The 21,175-nt window shown below is 52.4% G+C and overlaps 1 protein-coding gene across 4 annotated transcripts in view; it reads right to left on the minus strand.

Annotated features, from left to right (window-relative positions):
• Positions 1 to 3,751: 3,751 nt before the first annotated feature.
• GNB1 (G protein subunit beta 1) overlaps positions 3,752 to 21,175 on the minus strand; it is a 92,165-nt gene continuing 74,741 nt past the window's right edge. For 2 of the 4 annotated variants that reach the window (XM_079942970.1, XM_079942968.1), the window contains 7 exons: positions 19,261 to 19,324; positions 17,784 to 17,946; positions 9,814 to 9,880; positions 8,163 to 8,364; positions 7,313 to 7,529; positions 5,712 to 5,827; positions 3,752 to 5,473 (listed from right to left, as the gene is read on the minus strand). In XM_079942970.1, the coding sequence (XP_079799096.1) occupies positions 5,721 to 5,827; positions 7,313 to 7,529; positions 8,163 to 8,364; positions 9,814 to 9,880; positions 17,784 to 17,946; positions 19,261 to 19,324 (820 nt within the window). In that variant the 3' untranslated portion in view covers positions 3,752 to 5,473; positions 5,712 to 5,720. Of the gene's footprint in view, positions 5,477 to 5,711; positions 5,828 to 7,312; positions 7,530 to 8,162; positions 8,365 to 9,813; positions 9,881 to 17,783; positions 17,947 to 19,260; positions 19,325 to 21,175 lie in introns of all 4 variants that reach the window. The other 2 variants (XM_079942971.1, XM_079942969.1) reach the window with 2 other exon arrangements.

Here is a 21,175-nt window from a genome sequence, read left to right on the forward strand (position 1 = left end):
ACAGAAAAGCCTTTTGAGCTGTGTTTTTGGATATGAGCATTAACATACTACTACTAATGCTTGGCCAGGCCTCCCAAGAACCTTCTAGAGCAGGGACAGTCTGCAGAGAAGGCAGCTCCGGCCTGGTAACTAGCCAAGGTCACACAGCAGGCACCCTTCCTGTGCCCTTTCTAAAAGGAACTTGTGCAGGTGTGTGGCTGTAATCATGGCAGTCTGTCCATTCTGGACCTCAGGCAGGAGCACTTCCCCATTTCAGAAATGAGAAAACGGGGGCTGTGGCTTCCTCCATCAGAGCCTGTTGTGCAATCTCCCAGCAGGCCCTGGGCCCACTCCGGGGATTCCGGAGCCTCCCAGTCACACCCCGCAATCCATAAGGCCAGTGCTGGGAGGGGCACTTTAGGGCCTCCCGAAGGTTCCTAGAGGAGATCTTGCTTGAGCTGAGGGCCAAGGCTGAGCTGGAATGAGCCGGGCAGTGGTGGGGACAGGGAGGGGTCAGCAGCAGGGATGCAGGCGGGCGTGGGGGTGGGGGATGGGTGCCAGTCAGGCCAACGTGGGCAGTGGGATGGGCAGACGATGCCGGGTCTGCTTCAGGGGGTCTGTGTTCAGGAAAGGCCAGAGGTGTAAACTTTCCCAGTGCCAAAGGTGCAGGACTCTCTTAATTTGGTATTTGTTTCTTTGTGTTCTTTTTCTTAAACATGGCTCCCCTACTGTTTAAGCTTTAGACCCCCCAAAACCTGGACTCCTACTCTTTTGAGGGCTGAAAGATGGGGGACCACAGAGGATGCAGTGGATAGGGCTGCCTCTCCAAAGCTGGACTCATTCAGGAAGGGAGGTGCCCTTGGATTTGGGGTGCAGGGTGTGGAAAGGGTTTTCCTCTTTGGGGTTCTGCTCCTAGCTCTTGGGGAAGTAGGCCTCAGCTGTGCCTGCTGGAGGGGAATGGGGTAGAGGGAGGCTTCCCAGCACCCAAAAAAGGAAGTGGCCAGGGGCCTGGGTGACAGGTGTGGCCGGGAGGCACCGAGGCTCCCTGTGGACAGGGAGTGTCTCAGGCTATCCAGAGGCCACCTTCCCCAGTTCTGGCCTCCAGCCAGCATGCCCTGGACAAGTCCGGCCCCTTCTGTCCCACTTTTCCCAGCCCTCCCCAGGGGCCAGTGTCCGGAATCACGGACTTGGCGGTCTCCTGGTTGGGCTGGCTTTGGGATCGGGCAGCCCCTCTTCTTGCCGGGCCACTAAGTGCCAGGCGCACAATACTGCAGGGAACAAACCCTCCAGGTGTTCGGGCGGGGGCACGGCCTGCTGAAATCCAGGAAGAGGGCTGCCAGAGGGTAGCTAGCCCGAGGGAACCTGGCGGGCGGCGGGAGCGCGCGCGTGTGTGTGTGTGTGTGTGTGTCTCTGAGAGCGAAGTCGTGTGTGTGTGTGTGTGTGTGTGTGTCTCTGAGAGCGAAGTCGTGTGTGTGTGTGTGTGTGTCTCTGAGAGCGAAGTCGTGTGTGTGTGTGTGTCTCTGAGAGCGAAGTCGTGTGTGTGTGTGTGTGTGTCTCTGAGAGCGAAGTCGTGTGTGTGTGTGTGTCTCTGAGAGCGAAGTCGTGTGTGTGTGTGTGTGTGTGTCTGAGAGCGAAGTCGTGTGTGTGTGTGTGTCTCTGAGAGCGAAGTCGTGTGTGTGTGTGTGTCTCTGAGAGCGAAGTCGTGTGTGTGTGTGTGTCTCTGAGAGCGAAGTCGTGTGTGTGTGTGTGTGTGTCTCTGAGAGCGAAGTCGTGTGTGTGTGTGTGTGTGTGTGTCTCTGAGAGCGAAGTCGTGTGTGTGTGTGTGTGTGTGTGTGTGTGTGTCTCTGAGAGCGAAGTCGTGAGCAGCCCTTCCCTGCTCTAGCACCTCACAGACGTGAGACTCGCCAAACTCTCACAAGGTGTCTAGGAGCAAGTGCTCTTGTTGCAGTTTTCACACGGGGAATCAGAGGCACAGGGAGGCCAAGTAACTGGCCCCAGATCACACAGGGAGGACGTGAAGGGGCAGAATTTGGCCGAACTCCAGGAGTGGGGAATGGTTGGGGGGAGACAAGCAGAGTGGTGTGGGTGGGGTGGCCTTTTCCTGCTCTCACACATTAGGAGGAAGAGGAACCGCTGGGGTGGGCAGGGGGGCGCCGAGGACCCCGCTGTGCGCTCTGCGTGAAGGGTCAGGCATCATGGGTGCTGGTGCCGGGTGGGGTGGACACCTCGAGTGGACGTGAACGCTGGGTGCTGGAAGAGGCGATGAGACCCAACATCGGGGTGCAGGTGACCCTAGAGCTCCCCGCAAGGCCCCAGTTCACGTCTAGCTGCCGAGGGTCTGGCGGAGCGTGGACATTGCGCCTGCAACAGGTGTGCTCACCAGAGCCAGCTGCTACCTCAGACGCTAGGGGCGGAGGCCAAAGGAAGGAAGGTGGAAGGGCAGGCACCCTGGAGGAGGGTGGGCCAAGGAGATCATCACTTCCCAGGTGCATCCAGGCCCAGGAGGCTGAGGGGTCCCAGGCTTCAAGCGTGAAATCCGAGGCTCACGCCGGGCAGCGCAGTGCGGAACGCGCTTCGCTTCACACCACCGCCTGGCTGTCCTCTTAGTGCCCCCGGACACCTATTTTCAGTGACCACTTTGCTGAGAAGGTGGGAGGGCGGCCTCGAGGCCAGCAAGCAGAGGGGCCAAGTCTCAGCTCCCCTGGCCCCACCAGTCTAGCCAGCCCTTGCTGAGGCTCCTGTGCCCACGCCATGCCCCTCTGAGGGTGGCCGACAGCAGATGTGTCCCTGTGCCAGGATAAAGGCTTGCTTCCTGACCCCAGGAGACCCTCCCTCCCAAGGACTCAGGCTGCCAGCCCAGGGAGCACCTTAGATGCTCTCTGGCATTTTGAGACAGCTGGCAGCGTTAAAACGTGCAAAGAGCAGATTTATTCCAGAGAGATGCGGGGGAGGAGGTTGAAACCGGGCGAACCCACTGTTCAGGCTGTCAACCGCCGGGAGGCCGCGCCCATGGTCCTTGTAGGAGAGACCGCTGCCATCGCGCCAGTCCCACCCACCCCTCCCCACGGGCAGGGCCAGGAGGACCGACTGCCTGTGTCTTCCTGACAATTGGAAAAGGGAGCTTCAGGAGGGAGTACTTCCCGCTGAGAGCAGTCTTCACTTACTTATGAATCTGACCCGTGGGAATTACCAAGTTACCTTTCATAACCTTACACAGAATACTTCGGACTAAAAGAAAATCACATCCTTTAGCACGAAGGCACAGAAGGCAGGGCTGGGGTCCAGGGAAGCGGTGGTGTGAGAGGCTTCCTCACTGACGTGCAATGAAGTGTTTGCTTCTCGTGGGTGTGGGGCAGATGCTCATTTTTTCTTGCAAGATGCAGGTCTTTTCATTCGGACAAAGATGAAAACTGTTCTATCATCTGAAGGGAAGTATGTCTCTGGAGTAACGTCCTTAGTATCTTAGGGAGGGAAGAGTAGGGGAGGGCCACCAGTAGGGGCAGAGGCTCAGAGAGGAGAGAAAGGTCGGACAGCCACTCGGGAGACTCACGCTGCCGGGGGATGAGAGGACCACGGTCTGGGTGGTGACAGGGGGCCAGGGCTGGTGGCATGCTGCTGCTCTGCAGGCCCATCTGAGGACCGGCCGCTCCTTTCATGGACTCTCTGTGAGGGGGACAAAAAATCACGTGGGCAGAAGAGGGGGCAGCCAGGGGAGGGCAGCTGCCCCCCAGACACCGAAACAGCCCCACAAATGAGCAGCCACGCCAAAATCCCTCATGTCAAACTGCTTTATTACATCTTAAATAACAGTACAGTGAATATAGGATCTATCTTGCATCCAGCTTCCTTGCAGTACACTGACTTTAAAATTAAATACAAAAGGTGAGGGACAGGGTGCAGAGAGCTCTACAGGGGTGCCGAGGGGGGTAGGGCCGGGGCGGGGGGGGGGTGCTTGTCCCACTCTTTGCGGGTCCAGGGCACAGGGCACACAGGATGGTGCAAACACAGGATGGAGAAGCCGCTGCTGCCTCTACGGGAGTGCTTGGTGCGGGGAGGAGGCCTGCGCCGTCCCAACGCCACTGCTCCACACTGGACGCGCACAAAACCAGGGACGTCTGCATGTTAGAAAAATGGTCTGCCTCGGTGCAAAAGGCTGGTTCCACGGGAGAGCCGGGCTGTGAGGAATCCACAAAGGGAGGCCGGGGTCTCCATTCCCTGTACCACCCCGCCCCACCCCCCAATTCCAACAGCAATCGTTTGGAACAGGACTTGTTTTTAAAGGAATAAAGAAAACAGTGAATATCCCGCTAGGTGAGTGTGCAGAGCCGCTGGCTGCACGGCTTCCGATGCGATGCGTGTGCACAGAGGAGCAATGGTTACAGCTTTAAAGAGGTTATTTCTGAAAAGAAAGAGAACATCTAAGGACTGAGTCCTATATGCACTTTTGAGCATTTCTACAGCATGCGATTCTAAGAGTAAACCCACCCGATATGGCAAACGATCAAATTTTTTAAAATTTAACTTAGAAAGTTTGAGATCATTATTTTCAAAACATTGATTTGTACATTGTTTCATACACAAATAACTGACTGACTATCCAAGCACAGGACGGGCACCTCGCTTGAGAGCAGAGGCTCCTGACGGTCAGGGTGGGGCACAGGGTAGTGTCGCGCTGTTGCTGTTGTATAAACTTCCCTCCAACTTCACAAGGAGACCCAGGGTGAGATTAAAAACTGAACTGAGAAGGTAGAGAGAGCGGGTTGGGGAGCAAAGGTGCCTAACTGGTGTTCACTGTTCGTCCACGGCGCGTGCTCTGTTCCTTGACTTCTCAGCATCACCCTTCTATGCCGTGTGTGCACACAACGATCATGTGACACGAGACGAAAAGTAAAAAAACTAGGGACTAAATTTACATCATTAACAATTCCAGAGAGGCTGCACTAGACCCTCTTTCTCTGTTTAACTACTGAACAGAAAGGAATATATTTTAAGAAGGAAATAAGAATGTCTGCAAAATCCTGTTACAAACACAATCTGAAACTTAGAATCAATTACAAGATGAAGTCCTCAACTTGTTCGCCATGAACATCACAAAACAGGATCACTGATCTAGAATTCAAAGAAACTAGTAGAAAAGTGTGTCTGCCTTACAATTACACTCAAGTTTACCTTCTGGTTAACATTTTTATTATAGTATTTCCTTTTAAATTCATTCAAGACAAAAAAAAAAAAAAAGAAAAACAAACAAAAAAAAGAAAAACAAAGACAATGGTCCCGGAAGGAATGCACGATTTGTTTTAGTTTACAGCACAGAGATTCTTCTCTTAATGGGAATTGTGCTCTTGGTTTCAGCAATAAGTGAAGGGAAAAGGTCTTGCCCTTTTGAAGTTCTGAGGGGTGCAGGGCATCCGCGTTAGTAGGGGTGGATTGGAAATGCTATCACTGTAACGCTCCAAGGTTGGAATGGTCTTCCAGTCACAGCGGCGTCCACCTGCTGCTTTAAACAGAGTTTAGAGAAACATGAAGAGAAACGGACACCCTGGTGCAGGTGCACAGTCAGCATGATGGGTGCACCCGCTCGCGGCTGAGGGCACAGGAAGTGCTCCAAGCTGACACCAATGCTCACGTGCCCACAAGTCCAGATCAACTACATCCAAATTAATCTTAGAAACCCCGACCCACAATGTCATACGTAGAGCTACAAGCAGGGAGGGCACGGGGCTGCTCCTTACCTGTTGGTGTTAGTTCCAGATCTTGAGGAAGCTGTCCCAGGACCCTGTTGCCACGGCCATCCCGTCGTCAGTCACCCCCAGGCAGCTGACGCGGTTGTCATGCCCGGCCAAGACCCCTGGGAGCAGACGACAGCACGGTCACCCCTGGATCCAGCCACTCCCTGAAGCAGACCCAGAAGCCCCCAAGGTTCAGTCCCTGCCAGGCCTCAGTGGTGAGGAAAGGGCACCAGGAAGGAGAGGAAGCCTGGTCAAGTGGAAACTAAACTGAAGCTCATGCCCACACTTGTCCAAGGCGAGGAAGGGTCAGCGTGCTCCTCTCCCATGGTGGACGTGCCCACGGCCGCGGGAGGGATTCACACAGAAGGAAAACACACTGGAGAATCTGGCAACGTGTCTGTTATCAAGACACGTGGATAACAGCATGACAACAAGGAACACACACAACTGAAAGGCACTAACACACACACTGAACAACCTAGGGCCTCTTGCACCGACTCCTGAGCACTCCCGACGGTAAAATGCTTAAATAAAAAATGGAACAGGGGGCTTCCCTGGTGGCGCAGTGGTTAACAATCTGCCTGCCAATGCAGGGGACACGGGTTCGAGCCCTGGTCCGGGAAGATCCCACATGCCGCAGACCAACTAAGTCCGTGCACCGCAACTACTGAGCCCACGCGCCTAGAGCCCGTGCTCCACAACAAGAGAAGCCACCGCAGTGAGAAGCCCGCGCACCGCAACGAAGAGCAGCCCCTGCTCGCTGCAGCTAGAGAAAGCCCATGCGCAGCAACGAAGACCCAACACAGCCAAAAATAAATAAATAAATTTATTTAAAAGAAGCAACAGAAAGCACAACAAAAATACAGCACAACAGTGAAGGCTGTAGGCTGTTCTTCATTTGTTTGTGATGCCCGGGGCCTGGTGCAGAGCACAGAATACAGAAGGCTGGTGATGGACGCTGAGGGAGGGCCTTTGGGATATCACAGAGTGAACCCCGCCCCCCAAGACAGGCAGGGCCTCCTGTCGACACTCAGCAGTCATCAGCCAGAAAGTTCCACATTTTTCCAGAGGAATCCGAGCCACATCTCAGAGCACCCCCATGCGCCTCCTGCACTCCTCTGAGTGTCAGCAGGCACTGTCGGGGCAGAGGCCGCGGGCGCTGGGGGCACGTGGGGGAGCAGGAGAGGCAAGAGGGGCTCAATGCAGAGCGGGAAGCAGACCCACCCAGAGCGGGGGGCCACGGGCTCGGAGCCACGCTCCCTTCCCCACCCTCTCCAGCACTGAAGACTCCATGAGCTGATGCTCATGGAGCATTCAGGCGCCTGAACCCCCGTCTTCAACACTGCAAGTTCTCGTCTTTTGCACAACCTGCGTTTTAATGCACTTGGGAAGGACACACCTCTCGCCTGCCTTTCACGTGTGAGCTCCAGTCTGTGCTTCCAACAGGCCCGATGGGAGGGGGGCCGTGAAGACCACGCGGCTGGCCCGTTCCTGCCCACCGTGTGCGGCCGAGAGCCCGCCGCCACTGGCCTGCCTCCCGTCCCCCTGCCGGGCCCACACGTCTCAGCTCGCGTCTCAGCCGGCCAGGCGCAGCCGCTGCCTACCTGCCCTGTCGGCCTTGAGGGCGTCCCAGACGTTGCAGTTGAAGTCATCGTACCCCGCGAGGAGGAGGCGCCCGCTCCTGGAGAAGGACACGGAGGTGATCCCGCAGATGATGTTGTCGTGGGAGTAAGTCACGAGCTCCTGATCCGCACGGAGGTCGAACAGCCTGCAGGTAGCGTCGTCCGAGCCAGTGGCAAACGCATTGCCGTTTGGAAAGAACTGGAGAGAGAAAGCGAACCAAGATGATTCGCAAATGCACAGAAAGAAATACTGTGAACGTGAACTGCCCGACAGCAGAGCGACTGCGGGCCCCGCACGGGGGTGGCGCAACGTGCTCGTCCTCCCCAGAGCCGGCTTCCCCTCCCCATTCGGCCTCCCAAAGGAGCAGCGGGAGAGTGGCCACCACTGACGGGCTGGGCTCCCTGCAGGCTGCTGGCAGCCAAGCTGAACCCGAGGAGGACGGCTCCTCGCGAGACCGGGCCCGCCCGTCACGGTGCCGGGGACAAGGGCAGGCTCCCTCAACCGCCGCGCCCCGCGCGCCCCCGCAGAGCTGGGCCAAGGGGCTCAGCCGCGGCGCTGCCCGTCCCCTGATGGGGGAAGCCGCGTGATACAGTCACTGGTCACCCCAAGGCCGGGAGATACGCCAGGCCTCAGCAAGGACAGATCAAGTCACAGCTAAGTCTCCCACAGGGCGTTTTTTTCAATTTGACTGTATCTGCATAGAAAAGAGAGACCATCTAATTCTGAAAACATCTTCAAATTTGACGATGCAGCCCGTGGCTCCAGAGAAGGACTCTAACTTGCTAACGGCCGGCGAAGGGCCCCCGACCCGCACCTCGGACCCCAACTCACACAGATGGCGTTGATGTCGGACTCGTGGCCGGTGAAGGTCTGCCGGCACATCCCTTCTCGCACGTCCCAGAGTTTGGCTGAAGCATCGCAAGCACCAGAGACAAACAGTCTGGTGTCCGGGGCGAGCGAAAGGCTCATGACGTCGCCGGTGTGTCCAGTGAACGTGGTCGTCTGCTGGCCGGTCTCAATGTCCCACAGGGCACTGGAGCAGAGCAATGACAGCGGTCACCCCACTTGCGCAGGAGACTAGTCCTGTGACAAACGGTCCTTCAAACCCCCCAGGACGGCAGTAAACGTCTGCACTTAAGGCAACTCTAAAACCTGTAATCCGACTTTGTTTAGAAGGGTTTGTTACAAAGCAAACGAATAAACGCAATGAACAAACACAGTACAGATGAGCACACGCCCACGGGCTTTACGGTAACTGTGATTTCCACGTCAACTCAAACACCAACAAAAGAGGGAGCCCGAGTCCCTGTCAAGGAGGGATGCATGCGGCCCCCCGCGTGGGCTCAGCGAGGGGCAGCAGGAAGCTCCCGGCTGCCATCCCAGGCTGGACAGAAAACGCGCTCCCTGCTGCTGCCAGCTCCATGCCTTCCAGGGTCCCACGGGCTGGGACGAGGAGATGACGGCCCTTAACTGGGGTCACTCAGCGGTGGCAGAGCTAAGCTCGGGCCCACAGCCGTCAGCTTGGGTGGCTACATGGAGGGCAGTCAAAGGTGAGACACAGCAGCGCCGCGAGGACAGCGTGTGCTGTTTCTGTGCTTCACCCACAGAAGCAACGCCACCGGAAGCCTCGCAGAAAACCCGGCTCAGCCCAACCACCCAAATCCAAGCGTGCAGGGCCCCTTGCTAGGGCCTGAGGGATGACAGAAGGAAGCAAGACATTCCCAGGGTCTGAAGAACATCCCTCATGAATGAAAAAGCTTTCAAAAGTATCTTCTAATACAGAAATTCTTCCCCAACTGACAGTCCAGACAGACCATAAATCTTCGGTGAACCTCTGGACATACATAAAGGACACCTCAGGAAACAGGACCTGGCCGGGGCACCCCTGCCCACTGTGCGGCCCGCTGGCTCCTGACTACCACATGCCTCCAAGGACCAGAATAACCCACGAGGAGAGTGTAAGCCTAACATGATTCAACTACCTAAAGATTTAAAAGGATGTGCTTTGGTGCTTCGAGTGAAAACATTACAGAGCTTTACGTGGTCTATCCAAAAGTAAGGGGAAACTCTAAAAATTAATTAGTTGGATACAGCTCACGTGAAATTGTGACAAGTGGCAAGTTTTTTAAAGCTGTGCTCAGAGTCCACAGTGAGGCGGTGCTCACCTTAGCGAGGGACTAAAGCACACCCACTCCCCCAGGTGCTACTAAAGACGGCCTGCAAAGGTAAAATCTGCAGGGGGGAAGAAAAGCGGGCATTTCATGCAAAACTGTAGTTTCAAAATCAGTTCTTTGCTGTTCAAAATCCAACTCTGAGCTTTCAGATCTGCACAGCGCACCACGAACCCACCCACCACTCACTGCCACGTGTGTCTGAAGCCGCCTGGCCATTTCCAGTTAAAATGGCCTGAGAACTCCCCTGCGTCTCGAGCTACGGGCCAAAGCAAGCAGCACGAGGACAGGTCTGGCGTGCAAGTACTCACCAGGTGGTGTCTCCAGAGCTGGTAACAATCTGATTGTCATCCAGAAAACGGCAGCAGGACAGGTAACCTGGAAAACAGAGCCACACGATGGCCCCAGAATTCGAGCCCCCGACGCTATGATCTTATAAATGGAAGAACACGTTGGCAGAACAACTATGGCGGGAAGGTCCACAGCAAGGGAGACAAATACCTCGTCCACCACCCCCGGCCCCTGCCGTGTGTGCTGCGAAGAGGAAGAAAGCAGCACGGACAACACGCACTGCCGGGCAAGAGTCAGAGCCCCAGGCCCACAGGACTGGACTCCGGTGAGCACGGCGCCCCAAGAGGCTCGGGAGGCAAGTGCACCTGTCCGCCCCTGCCCTTTTGGACACGTCGGGAGGAGCAGGGACGGAGGGTCTGCAGGGGCCAGAGCCAGAGAGGAGGATGGGCGTGGGGGTGGGTTTGTTTTCTACGGGACAAGCGCTGCTTCTGTCTTAGTGTAGGTGACCCTGAGAACTGCACGTGCAAGGTAAGCACACCTGCCCCCAGAGGGCCCAGAGGATGGTGGCAGAGCAGCTCCTGCCCCCAGCAGGCCGGGCTCTTGCCAGGGAGAAGCATGCCTGCCAGGTCTTCCCAATCCACACCAGAGCCACGTGTGACGCTGTGTGAATCAGTAAGATCAAAGACAAAATACAGAGAGGAGGCCCAATGAAGGCTGCTGATGTGTAAAGTATAAGAATATTGGGAAAATAAAGCACTTATCTAACATATTACTGTACTGTCTCCCATAGAAAAAACAGAGAGAGAACAATTTCAAAACAGCAACGACGTGCCTAGACAAGGACCTGTGGTCAAGTGCTCGCTGGAGGCCACGTCCCGTCCACAGGACACCAGGGACCACACGGGCTCTCTTCCCGCTGAGTCTCAGCCTAAGTTCCGCTCCGAGAACAGCACTTACTTCCTGGCACACTCTCACCCTCGCTCAAGCCAGCCTTCTGGGAACCAGCCCTGGGACCCTCACACCCGCCGTCACAGCACTAGCCTGTCTGACTTGGGATCCCAGCAGACAGGGAGGAGCGTCGTGGAGACGGCAGCACCGCCGGGTCTCACACAGGCCATACAGGGGCACACCTAGGTCAACAGCACGAAGAAACACGACCTCAGATGACCTCTGTCCCACCTTGTGCAGGCGGTGGTCCAGCCCAAGGGAGTCCACGAGCTTCCCGCCCCAAGGACCAGAGGCTGCCGGCTACAGCCTCGGCTCTCGAGCACTAGCAACCTGCTCTGGCCTCTTCAGGGCCTCGGATGGTCAGCACACGTCAGCTGGCTGACCCTCAGGGGCCAGGCAGGCTGTGGGAAATGACCAAATCTACAAAAACCACACATGGTCCCTGGGGACCACAAATGCTGTGACGACTCCAAGACACACGCAGATGAAGAGGAGGGGCGGGGCAGCACGCGGAGCCCGGCCTGGTCCTGGGCGAGGGCGTCTCAGGGACCTGAGAGACTGCGTGTGGAGAGCACTGGGGTGGCTTTGGTGTTCGTTTTCTAACTTCCTGTAGTTTGAGCTTTCAAAATATACACAGCTGACCCTGAACAACATGGGGGCCGGGGGTGCCAGCCTCCTCGAGGCTGGAAATCTGCAGAGAACTTGGAGTCGGCCCTCGTGACAGCGCTTCCTCAGTCTCCTTGGGGACGCTGCCCACCCGGGCTCCTGTGTGCTGTATTTGGAGAAAAACCTCAGGCGTAAGTGCACCAGTACAGTTCAAACCTGTGTTGTTCAAGGGTCAACCCTAGCCAAATACTACTTTTCATTAGACAAAGTCAGAGCTGCTGGCTCATAACTCACTTTTTTGGTCTCTGTATTTTGTACATCGAGGGAAAAAAACAATAACCAGGTGGATATTATATTTTTTACAAAAATCTTTTTTCCTCCCAGAAAGAAAAGGTGGAAACCAGCTTTTCTTTTTATATTTATTTATGTGGCTGTGCCGAGTCTTAGTTGCGGCACGCAGGATCTAGTTCCCTGACCAGGGGTCAAACCCAGGTCCCCTGCACTGGGAGCATGGAGTCTTAACCACTGGACCACCAGGGAAGTCCCGGAACCAGCTTTTAAATTAGGTTAACAAACAAGTACTGAGCATCAAGACTCAACAGCCCTGAGACGGGAGCTCACCAACCATGAACACCAGACCGTCCAGCCGGCGGGCTCGGCAGCCGACCCCACAAGCCCAGTGTCCCAGGAGGCCAGTGACGCCCCCTGTGCACGGGGACCATGAAGGGGCACCCGGGCTCCGGGGAAGCCTGTGGGGCCGTTCTGGCTGGGAGGTGGGCAGTGGCTTCAGAGTAGGCCCGATTCTCAGCGCAGCTGCTAACCTGCAGTGCATGTTCCCGTGAGCTGGCTCACGAGCCCCAGGCTTCCCAGAGGAACTGGGATCATTCTGGAGAATTATCGGGAGGAACGGAGCTGTCTGCACATTTCAGTTCTCAACGAACGGTGGCAGTTACTGTCTTTGCTTCTATAAGAGCGAGCAAATTCCCTGAAGGGGCCGTGTCAGTGTGTGAGTGTCCTCAGCAGAAGGGTGGCTGGCCCAGTGGCGCTGCTGCCTTACGAAGGCCTCCAGAGGGGCAGGGAAAACAGACCCTGACAAAAGTGGGCACCAAGTGTGGAGGTGCCAGGCCTCACGGAGACAAGTGGCTGCGGGACACAGGTGCGCTGGGGACAGCCTGGCGCGGGGACGAGCTGGCAGCAGTCCAGAGGGGAGGAGGCTTGAAGTGAGGCAGGGCAGGCGCTCAGGTCAAGGACCCGTGGGAGGGAAGGGGGACGGTCTCATGACAGGGTGTCGCTGATGGGAACCTGGGCCGGAGAGGCAGACAAGCTTACCTCCTCATCCAGAAGGCAGCTGAGCCAGACGGCAAAACCAAAGACCAACGTGCACAGACACGTGAGCCGCCGCGAGTGCTGCCCCGAACCAAACAGCGCAGCCAAGGGAACTCATCCCAAGAACACGGTTACGGCCTGAGAAGTCACTCCTCTGCAAGAACAGTATCTACAGCCACAACACGCGCACTAGTGACAAGCCGGGAACTGCTGCAATGACCGACGACAGAGACAAATCGGCGCACCTTACAACGGAACCCTCTCCACCTCTGCAGGACAACGCTGCAGTTCTGGATGGGATTAGAAGTTAAAAACACAGAAGAAGAAATGTTACTTTCCCAACTTTCTACGGTGAATCACGCTGGCAGTCTTCGCCCAGCCAGCACCTGGGGGAGGCGGGGGCAGCTGGCTGGGTGGGGAGGGAAAGCCGCCGATCAGCTCGGAGGTGCACAGGCGAGCGGAGACCGGGAGCAGAGGGTGCGTTCTCTGAGCAGCTCCGTGAAAACGAAAGAGAGACAACGAAGTAACATGAAGGCCTGCGAGCGAGGAAACGCCACCCCAAAGAGACAAACCCAGAAACTGCTGATGCCAAAGGACAAGCACCCAGCAGCAGGCCGGGTGCATCCGTCCACCCGGAGGTTCACGCATCCTCTCAGGCTGAATGCAGGCACAGCCAGGACCCGTGGCCAGCCTGGGAGAGGGGGCTCTTGCTGCTGGGGGGCTGAGCCGGCTGGAGGGAAGCCCAGAGGGTAGCTGAGCCGGCGGCGCAGTCCGTGAGGTCAGGAAGTGAGCAGTGGGATCTGAGTTTCCCAGACTGTGACCACAGAAAGCCTAAAACTGCTGTCACGTTAACTAACTGCCAAAGAACAGGGCGCCGCAGAGCAGCACAGTGTGGCCCGAAGCAGAACTGTGGGACACGTCTTTCCTCCCAGAGCGGGGCCTGCTGGCGCCTGTCAGGAAAGAAGCAACTAACAGGCCAGGGGGCCCGTCCACTGTGCTTTCACGTGCATTCAAGCCCCGGGTAGCATGGACAAATCATCCCTGAAAACGAAATTTTAGCCACCGCAAGGGCTTCTGGCAAGAGTACAAGGCAGTCATGTCACCCCAGGAAACCTCTGGCTCAGTTCTTGCCCATGGTGATCTCAGAAAGGGTAAATGTGTCTGCACTGCGATGGGAGGTTTAGGAAAGGAGAATGAGCTTTTAGGGTATTACTAATTTCTCAAATACACAATCTAATGCCTTTGTATTATTATTTTCACCAAGAGAGCACTCAGCAAGTTTTATTCTATACGTAATATATTCACAGCAACAGCAATAATGATAAATGTTCCGTCTCAATCGTTGTGAATTCATTCCATTAACCATTTCCAGAGGGCATCCTTTACTCCTTAAGATAGAAACTTAAAAGGCAAAACACCAGAAGATAGAACGCCATCTGATGTTTGCTCTCTCAAGTATTGCTAGCGTTTCCAAAGCCTGGGTGGCCAACTCTAGAGAAGGAAGCTTCTGTTTGTTCCATATGGGCCCTTGTATTTTCTGGAAACAACAGCAACACAAAACTGACCACCAAGAGCCTCTCTCCTGAAACTGAGCGCAGAGGCTCGACTCCCGCCCTCACTCCATCAGACACCATCTGAGGGCTCAGGGAGACCGCTGAGAAGAGCACCAAGGTGGGTTTTCTGCGCAACTGAGTTTCTAAGACTCTACGACAAAATGTCCCAACCATAGCTTAACAGAGAGCTCCCAACTTAAGGCTCAGGCCAGAGAGAGATGCCTGAGTGATGAGCACTAACGTCATCAGACGGAGGCTTAGAAGGACTGAGACAAGATGCAGACCGCACATCCTCAGATCTTGAACCCACTAACCATTCACACCTTTACCCCCTGACTAAAGTGAGGCTATTTGAATTTACCAAGTTTTAACCTTTATTGATTTGAAGCTGAATTATGTATCATGTCTGAAGAAGGTCACAAATACTCTTAATTAAGAGGCCAGATGTTTAAAAAAACACCACCACTCAACTCCCAAAGAAGTAAAATTTCATGATACATGAAGGAAACAAAATTTCGAAAACATTCTAATACTAGATTTATTTTTTTGTTTCAGCAAATAAAGTGTTAAAAAGATTTAATTAAAAATGGAAGTCCATACACTGAATCTGATAATAAGGGATCGATAAACAGTAAGAATGTGTTTTTCAATGTGCTGTGAGTTCATCAACGCTATAAGCAAAGTGGTTTAGGAAGGGTGCTCACTGGACAGAACCCCCAGTTTACAAGGATGGGGCAGGCAGCCTAGGCTGGGTTCCGAGAAGGGGGGTTCCCACCCCCAGGAGCAACCTTCCCACAGAAACCACCACGAGCTCTGGACAAATATAAAAACAAAAACCTGAAAGCACTGGAAGCAGAAGCAGACAAACCGGAGGGGAGCCTGCACTTGGGAGAAGAGAAAGGCACTGGGTGAGCTTGTTTTTCAACAAGCTTGCTTGTCCTGTGCCTGAGGGCAGGCCCCCTCTTGCAGCCACATCTCAGATGCAGATCTATGGCCCAACCTTCTTGAACAGCCAGTAAATAGGGTTCTGGTCAACCACAACTGGAAAGTGCAAGAAGGAAACCTGGAAAGGAGAAAGCCACAGAAGGCCCTAAAAATCACACACCTACTGCCCCAACATCCGTCCAAACCACACAGGCAGGACAGCTGCTCCCACACGGCTGTGTGGCTGCTCCCAACGGAACGAAATGGCAGGGCTTCAGGGGAACAGAGTCTGCACAAAGCCCAGGACACAAGTCAAAATCACTAGATGTACCAAGAAGCAGGAAAATGTCGCCCATATTCAAGAGGAAAGAGCCACCAAGACCAAACCTCAAGGGATTAGCTGCTGGAACTGGCAGGTAAGAATTTTAAAGCCAGCTCTTGGAACTCTGCCCAAGGATCCTAAATATGCTCGTCACAAATAAACAGGAAACGTCAGCAGGAAAATAAGAACGATTGTTTTAAAAAAGCAAACGAATTCTAGAACTGAGAAACAGAACATCTGGCATATACGGCTTGCTGGGTAGTCTTAACAACACACTGGAGGTGACAGAAGTCACGTGTACTGGAGGACAGCTCTGGGGAAGCGGGAGACGGAATAAACAAGAACAGAACCATAGGGACCTAAGAGACGATGCGAACATGCACCCACTGGAGTACAAAAAGAGAACAAAGAACAGGAAATGGATTTCTAATATTTCCCAAATTTAGTGAAAGACAAAACTTTACAAATTCAAGGCGCTGAAGCACAATAAACAAAGAAAGTCACTCCAAGGCACGCCACAAACTGTCAAAAAAACAAAGAAAAATCTTAAGAGTGCTGAAAGAAAATAATACCAACCCAGAATTAAATACATCCAGCAAAAACTTCTTCAAGAATGAAGGATAATCGACATTTTCAGATAAATGAAAAGAGACAGAATTCACTGCTAGGAGACCTGCACTCACAGTAAGAAACGGTAAAGCAAGTTCATCAGGCTGAAGGGACCCCGAAGAAAGCTCACGTGTTCAGGACGTGATGGTAAAGATTTGAGTGAAGGTAAAAGGCGATTCAAACTTCTTCAAGTGGCTACGAACACTTAGAGGAAACAAACAGAACAATATATCGTGGGGCTTATAACACGTGGAGACGCAACGCCTACAAAACTTCATAAAGAACGAGGAAGGGCAGAAAATGGGCATTTACGGCCACAAGATTCTTGTATTTCATTTAAATGGATACAGTATAACTCTGAGTGCACCGTGAAAAATTATGAATGTACACTGCAATCCCTACATAACCCTTTTTTGGAGGTAACCAGAAAAGCCAACAGATAAAACTAAAATAGAATTCTAAAACATCAAGTAACCCAAAAGAAGGCAGCAAAGGAGAGCACACCATAAAGCGAGAGAGCCAAATCCCACTGCACCCACACTGCATGAAACAGAACCCCATACTATTCGAAAGGCAGACACTTAGAGTGGATAAAAAGAAAGAACCAAGTGTGTGCTGTCTCTAAGGGGCTCTGTTTATAAATACAGTTAAGTGGATGGGAAGAAATACACCATGCAAACAGTCGGACTAAGACGGCTGGAGCAGCTACGTCAACATCAGATAAAGCCGACTTGCCAACACAGAAGGTTCTGAGAAAGAGGGTCACTTCATCAGGAACGTACGACAGTCATGAACATGCCTTCTACCAACAGAGCCTTCTACCAACAGCTGTGAACAGTGTCAAAGTCCTGCTTTGACGAACACGCTGAGAACCTGTCCCACAGCCTGGACTCCCAGGCGCGTGCGGCGTGTCATCCTCAGACCACCCACTCCACCGGAAGCAAGTCTCCATAAATGTGAAAAACTGAACTGGTACAGAACGTCTTCTCTGAACATAATGGCATTTGATTAGAAACCAATAACAAGTTATCAAAAGGGTATTAAAAATGTTTCCCACTGAATGATAATACAGTTAAAGCCACGCTTAGAGGGTAATTTATATTTGAAAAAGTAGGAAGATCTAAGTTTCTACTTTAAGAAGATAGAAAGTTAAAGAAGGAAGCAACCCCAAAGCAAACAGGAGCCAAAATAACACACCACCCCCAACGCATAGAGCTGGCTACGTTCAAAAGCACTGAGCCTGAGGACTCTGTTCTGCTTCCTGTGCAACAAGAATGCCAGTCATTATGAAGGATGCTAAGAGATCAGTAAGGGTGTCTCGATATGTGGATAAGTACGTGTGTGTGCGCACAGGGAGACACGTGCACGCTCGCGCATGTCTAGATTAGGAACCCTTCTGGAAACGCACTCAGGATGGAAGGAGGTTCAGAAGGAGGTAACGCCTCGAACTGCGTCCAGCTGCTGCGGAGCGACCTACGTTCCCAAGATCCTTGACAACAGCCACTACAGCGACTTATATCCAAAGGCTTCTTACTGATAAAGGAATATCAAGGCCCGTGTTTGATTTCATTTAAGAGTACATCTGGCCATTGATGCAGCCAATCTCATTAAATAATTGTTGAGAAGGGGTGAGCGTCCATAGCATGCAACTCATGCAAGGCACACAGCGTATAACTTTGAGGTTACTGATGAGAACATGTACCTGTATGTCCAGCCAGTTCACGACTCACACGTACATTCCCTTCACGAGTTTTCAGATTGTAAATGGAGCAAATGTTATCCAGGCCACCGCAGGCCACATAGTTGCCAGAAGGGGCATATGCGCATGTCATGACCCACGAGGAACGCAGAGGGATGGCATGAACCTAAATGACAAGACACACGTGATGCAAGCACGCTCAAGGTCAAAAACATTAACTACTGACATTTATGATCCTGCTTCTAGTCTTCAACTTTCACTGCACAGCAAAACAGTGGCCAAAATTATTCTGAAAATATTTTATATGTGTGGGCAGTCAGATAAAGTAATAATTTAATTAGAAATCCAGTGCTGCACACCAATTTAATGTAGGTTTGTTGTTTTTTTTTTGCGGTACACGGGTCTCTCACTGTTGCGGCCTCTCCCGTTGCGGACCACAGGCTCCGGACGTGCAGGCTCAGCGGCCGTGGCTCACGGGCCCAGCCGCTCCACGGCACGTGGGAGCTTCCCGGACCGGGGCACGAACCCGTGTCCCCTGCATCGGCAGGCAGACTCTCAACCACTGCGCCACCAGGGAAGCCCCTATGCAGTTTTATTTATTTATTTAGGCCACACCACGTAGCTTGTGGGATCTTAGTTTTCCAACCAGGGAGCGAACCCAGGCCCTCAGCAGTGAAAGCACTGAGTCCTAACACTGGACTACCAGGGAATTCCCAAATGTAGAGTTTTAATAAAGTCCTAACTTACAGTTAGGTAGACACTTAAGTAATAGCAACATAGCCTCTGAATCACAATTATATAGTAAAAGGAAAACATTTCACTGGCTTGTCAAAATGGCTATAAAATTCACTCCAAAAATAAAGCATTTTTAGTGAAGTAATCAAACTAGAAATCACTGTAATTAATCCTACCACACACCTCGCTGTGTTTGAGACAGATTTGTTGTAAGTACTGGATTCTGTCATACACGTGTGGTGTCCTCCAGTAAAATAAAACTGAATTCTGTCTGTTACACGCGTTTAGACCAACGGTAGTGCTTTTTCATTCAATATGATACAACCCTGGACTGAAATTTTAAAATAATTTAATTTATACTTCAAAGTATAAACTCTTTCAGATTATTTCTTGTAAAAACTAGTCGACTAAACGGAAAGCTGTATCTCTGTATTTTTGAATAAAGCATGAGGTTTCCCAGACTGAGCTAAAACTGGACTCCAGTTGCCTAGAAACTTCAGGAGGCTCCCCCAACCTGCTCTGTAAAGAGACGACACATCGCAGCAGCACCACGCTGGCCCAGCAGCACCAGTGACACATGCCAGCCACGTGACTGGGCTTCCACCTGACCCATATGGCTTCACACAAAAACGAACTCACTGTGCTCCCCCACCCTCTCCCGTTATACATTTTACGTAAGTGAACCCAGAGTTTAAACACCCGCCTTTCCCGGGCCGCTTTTCCGGGAAGGGTTTGCACTACCTACCTTGTTCGTGGTGTAGCTATCCCAGATGATAAGCTTACCATCCTGTGAGGCACTAACTAGAAGCCTGGAGGAAAAAGAAAAAAGCAAACCATGAGTACCACACCAAGGGAAGTCACCCAAAGACAACGAATGAAAACTAAACTTTAGTGATGACTAACGCGCTTCAACATTACATTTGCTGACAAAGTGCACTTATTTATAAGCACCCCCCCCCAAAAAAATGTTCTAATTGTTAGACCAACTTTGAAAGCATGAAAAGAAAATGCTGCCAGCGATAACAGCTCAGGTTCAATCGTGCTTGTCTTCAGGTGAAGACCTGCCACAGTCCCGTGGCTGGTCAGACGAGACAAGCTGGTTGCCGAGAACTGCTTCTGTTTGTTTTCTGTTCACCATAAATCAGATTTGAGACCTACAGATCTTTCTTTCATGAGTCAAAGGTGGTAGAAAATATTTAGTATATAATTTTCTGTTCCATTCTGACACGTAGAAAGCCTAAATATAAAGGACTAATAAGTTTTTAGATATTCAAAATTTATGAGACATTTCTCACCAAAGATACCCCATGAAAATTTCCCAGACTGAGCCAAAATGGGACTGCAAGGCCCTTACAAACACTGAGGAGGCACCCCCTTTCCACCTGCTTTGCAAAGAGATGACAATCTAAAGCACAGCTGTGCCTGGCCCCACAGAAGACACTAGTTAACTATCAGGAATATTTTTCGTAACAATTTTCTTGCTCTGGTCAACTGTGCCGTTTGGGATCTGTGTCTTGAAAAGGTGCTCAGTCTGTATTTGCAGAAAGAAGACAGGAAACCGCAAAAGGAAAACATGACTAATGGGCAAAGGAATTTCAAGTGAGAGTAAATTCAGGGAACCACCAGTACTCATAAGATATCCTAAGGAATTCTGTTGTACAGACTGTGCTGTTTTCGAGGAACGGCAAGAAGGCTCTCTCCATAATCCCACGCAGAGATACGTGTCAGCATGGTAAATAAGGAGAAGGATTTTCAGTTTTAGAGATTTTATCAAAACACGGGTCTCAACCATTTCAGCCGCAATATACTCGGCTTCCTGAACTGGTCAAAACCTGGAGGTAAAATCCCTCGAATCCCTCTGACAGCGGGTCCTTTTCGTCCAGCTCTGCGCTCTGATGCGCACCCTTCTCAGGGAGCCAGCAATGAGTCTGGCGGGGAATAAATACGTGTTCAGCACTGCATGAAAAACTTATCCAGGAACTGAACTACATGCAGGCTCCAATCCTATTATTCTTTGGATGCAATTTCTTAAAGTAAATCCCTGCATCAAGGTGCAGTTATAAACATATTAGGCACTTGAAAGACCCCATGTAATCGGAAACAGGGTCGCTCTGCGGCTCTATTTCCGCCAGGCTCCTCTAAGCACAGGCTTTGGATGAACATCAGAGCTGACGTAAAGAAGCTCGTCCTCCGCGAGGGTCACCTCTAGAAAGGCCTCCTGGTCGGAAAGCTTACTATGTGCTGACGTGCCCCAGGGTTAGAGAGACATTAAGCAGCCCCTGATCCTCCAGAAGGTGAGAAAAGACACACCTCTTAATCCCCAGTAGGACGACCGCTTGGGACCTGGTTCCTTCTGTCTCCTAGAGCTCTCAGTTCCCCCGAGGTGCCACCCACCCAGAACACCGAGGCAAGAACCAGGAGGATGCCCACGGCTCCAGGACACTGAAAACAGGGGTTAAGTAGATAGAGGTGCAGATCCAAAGGCCTCACTCAGGCCCTCATTTACTCTGAGGAGGGAGGACTCTCAAGCCTCGCTGGGTTTCACTCTCAATTATAACACTTCAGCAGACTTCAAACAGGGGAGATAGGGCTTCCCTGGTGGCACAGTGGTTAAGAATCTGTCTGCCAATGCAGGGGACACGGGTTCAAGCCCTGGTCCG

Source organism: Stenella coeruleoalba, assembly GCF_951394435.1.
Source record: "Stenella coeruleoalba genome assembly, chromosome: 1".
Classification (NCBI taxonomy): domain Eukaryota; kingdom Metazoa; phylum Chordata; class Mammalia; order Artiodactyla; family Delphinidae; genus Stenella; species Stenella coeruleoalba.